The following is a 3,615-nucleotide window of genomic DNA, read 5'->3' as shown; positions in this document are numbered from 1 at the left end:
AGCTGATTTTTGATGGAAAATATGCCTAACACAAAGGAGTATCTACATGTTTTCTTGTGAGCTTGGGGGGGCCATGGCCCAGGTTGGCCCCCATGTAGCTCCGCCACTGCTCCATTGGAATGTTAAACTTCAGAAGAATCTATTTTTCGGTTAAATAAACAACAACAATCATGGCAAAAGATGCTATCAAGAGGAATTATCTTAAATAATATTTAGCAATCACAGAAGCTCTAACAGCAAGGCACTGGAAGGGTGAGACAAACGAAAGTGCATGCATACAACTATCCGTTGATGGTCCAAGAAGAGAAGCTCTAACAGCAAGGCACTGGAAGAAAGAGGAACGGAAAATCAGGAAGAAAGAAGTGCATGTGTACATGTACATGTGTCGTGCTTCTCTTGTTGATGCCTTTCTTGTTCGTTGGGTCAACGGACGGCAACACTGGAGCAGGACAGAGCTGGTTGTCTCTGCGGCCCATGCTGCTTATGCCGAGGGAGACCTACACTTTCAGACTCACAACGAGGTCATCTTCAAGCACATCACCAGCGCTCCCTGAATTTCCATCGAACGAAACGTGATGAGAACTAAGTACTGCCACAACACAAGCATAGCTAAAAATAGAGAGCTGTGGAACAATTTGAGTGGGCTGTTGGTAGAATATGACACGGGAACGGAGTTACATGTAATGTGTATTAATTTTATCACGGGTAGCAGACAAGCAAAGAGTGGTTGCACCTGAGTTCTAAACTGGCAACCTGCACATGCGTGTTTCTCTAAATTTATTCTGAATACAAAAACAACTTTAGATTTTGCTACATCTGTATGCATCATCTCTAAAATAGAAACAGAGTTACATGTATGTGTTGGTTAGTGAAGAAGAAAGCTCACTCTGTGTCAAGGTGGTGCCATGCGGCAACGGGGGATCTGGAGTGCGACCTGTTCATAGGCGTTTAAAACTGCAGAGAACCATGACAGGAAACAAGAAACACACTACCTAGCATACCCTGGAGGGGGCATGGGGGCGCACCTTGACGATCTCCATGGCGTCCCGAGAAGAAGCTCCTCCTCGAGCACCTCTGTCGCGGATCTATGGAGAAGCGGGGATCCTGGACGAGCTCCTCTCCCGGCGGCAAGATGAGGATCTGCGAAGACGTCCTGGTCAACGCCATCACCTCGCCTCCAACTTGCGCAGGTCGCGCCTGCCCAGATTTTGCACCACTGCCCACCGGTTCTCCAGATCATGCTCGGCCACCACGCTGTCTTGGCTCGGCTCTGCCCATGACGGCCGCCATGTCCGCGTCGCCGTTGGCCGCTGCTGCTCCTCCACTGCGGGCCGCCGCAGCTCTCTGCCTGTCGTTGCTGCCACGAGGCCGTCGGCCACCGCTGCTCCTTCGGCAGCCGCATCCAGTCGTTGCTGTGGAGCCTGGGGCAGGAGGAGGAGAGGGCATGAGCGCAAGGGAGGGTGGCGGCGGTTACCCTAGCCGGGTGCGAGGGGAGAAGCACTCGTTTTTGTTTTCTTTTTGTATTTCTTCGTTCGTTCGGTAAAACCTGGCGCAGTAAAAATAGACAGGTGGACACCGCGAGGAGTCGCCCTTACCGCGACGCTTATTGTGTTTGATGTGTCCATGCATCCAAATTTGTTATAAGATGAAATAAAACTATCTTCTGTTAAAAGGATAGACCCAAGTCCACGGGATACAGAATGGTATACAATCATTTATCTTGGGCCGAAAATCAAACAAGACCTTACTCGACTGTATCTACTCCAAGCTGGTAAAAAAAAATCAAATGTATTTATTTTGGTTGTGGTGTATTATATATCACTATTTCCATTTCGCTTTTCTGTTCCTCTGGCTTATTTGTGGCAAACCTTGGAGCAGCCTACGACTGTTCATCATATTGCCCAACTCAGTTATGGTGAATATTTGTTTATTTGATAAAGTTAGGGAACACTGTTTTGATTTGGGTTTTCTGTTCACATCACTTATTTGAGGCAGTGTGTTTTGCTGCCTAGGTGACTTTTTTTGAATTCAGATGTTAAAGCTGAAACATCTTCTTGACTGTGCTAAACTTCTAATCACACCAGAACTGTTGGTTGCAATAATTTGGTATATAACTTACATCATTTTCTTTTGTATTATTCAGTCTGATTATTTGCGGAAGATTTCTCTGAAAATGCTCTCTATGGAGACGAAGACACAACAGGCTCCTGGAAATGCTCAAGTGATACCAAATCAAAACAACTCCGGTAAGGTACCATATATATAGTAAATAGAGGTTGCATATTTTATTGTTCACTTGAATGTCAATATTTTTATTGCATCATGTGCTGAGATTATGTGCTTTATTACATAAAATCACCCTCCACCCTTCAGCATAATGTACAAGAATTTTGCATCTAGCTTGTGTCATGAACCCGGAGCGATACGGTAAGTGCCTCAATTCAGTGGTCAGACCTCCGGTTCCGCGGTCCAACCTGTTGGTTCAATAAATATTATTGCACGGTTTTTTCTACTAGATAACAAACAAACAGCCTAGTTAGTTATTCGATTGGGGCAGTCCCTCTTTCTACCTTAAAGATGGTCTGATTCTTTGCACATACAGAATATTTTGTTGACCCTGGTCCAGCGCTCGATTGGGTTGTTCAACCGGGTTTTCGCCGGTTCACAGCAGGCTGATTGGATGAACAGCCTTCACTGTGAACTGGATTGGAACATGGCTTGGTTCTGGTATATTTTTGCCAGACCAGTGGTCTGGTCGTTTTTAATAAGGATGCATGTGTCAGCATGAGTATTGAAAAAGATCCATTTTTTAAGTTGAGCTATTGCAAAAGTTCCCTTTCAATCTTGAACTCGGAAACTGGTTGTTTTTAACCGTGAACTACTAAATCAGTTTTCTTTACCCCCTTAGCCCTAACCATGGTGGTTTTATGCTGATGTGGCATCAACTTATACACCTTAGCAGCAATTTAAGAAATAAAATATTAAAAGTTTGAAACATCAGAAAAAACCATAATCAGTGTTCTTTAAAAAAAAGGATATTCAGGTTGGCTATTTGGAAAAACGTTTTCTTTAACTAGGGGACTCGAAGAACGGTTTTTCACACTGGCTAGCAACAAGTCATCAGAAATAATGTATTGTGATGTTGAGGTATATTGTAATTAAGAAATAATGTCACACCTTAACCCTTCTGAATTTTCAAAATAATTAAGATTTTACCAAAGGAAATTATTTTTTAATTTCCTTCTCTTTTATATTCTAAGCATAACCTTTAGTTAAGTTGCTGAGGTATATTGTGATGCCAATGCCATATGTCTACCATGTGCCTTCTGAGTCAGCAGAAACCACTTGTGATAGGACAAAAGGGGTAAAATGAATGGATTGAACAGTTCAAGGATAAAAACAACTGATTTCAGAGTTAAGATTGCAAAGTGAACTTCTGCAACCGTTCAGAATTAAAAAGTGGGTTTCTTCCAGGAAGTTGATTAATGTTGTGAAACCACACCAGTGGTGGAGCTAGCTGACAGATGACTAAGGGGGCAAATGACGAAATATAATTTTCTAAAGGGACCATAAACTATATTTCTCTCAATTTGTGACACCCAAATACTGAATTAC

At 43.1% G+C, this 3,615-nt stretch overlaps 1 protein-coding gene across 1 annotated transcript in view; it reads left to right on the top strand.

Annotated features, from left to right (window-relative positions):
• The window catches only part of LOC119336236 (mediator of RNA polymerase II transcription subunit 15a-like), a 16,129-nt gene that overhangs the window by 3,808 nt on the left and 8,706 nt on the right, over positions 1 to 3,615 (top strand). Inside the window, exon 3 of the mRNA XM_037608239.1 lies at positions 2,144 to 2,246. Coding sequence (XP_037464136.1) covers positions 2,144 to 2,246 — 103 coding nt within the window. The remainder of the gene's footprint in view (positions 1 to 2,143; positions 2,247 to 3,615) is intronic.

The sequence above is a fragment of the Triticum dicoccoides genome, chromosome 7B (genome assembly GCF_002162155.2).
Source record: "Triticum dicoccoides isolate Atlit2015 ecotype Zavitan chromosome 7B, WEW_v2.0, whole genome shotgun sequence".
Taxonomy (NCBI): domain Eukaryota; kingdom Viridiplantae; phylum Streptophyta; class Magnoliopsida; order Poales; family Poaceae; genus Triticum; species Triticum dicoccoides.
Note: the sequence above shows the minus strand (reverse complement) of the source record. Positions and strands in the feature narration are given on the sequence as shown.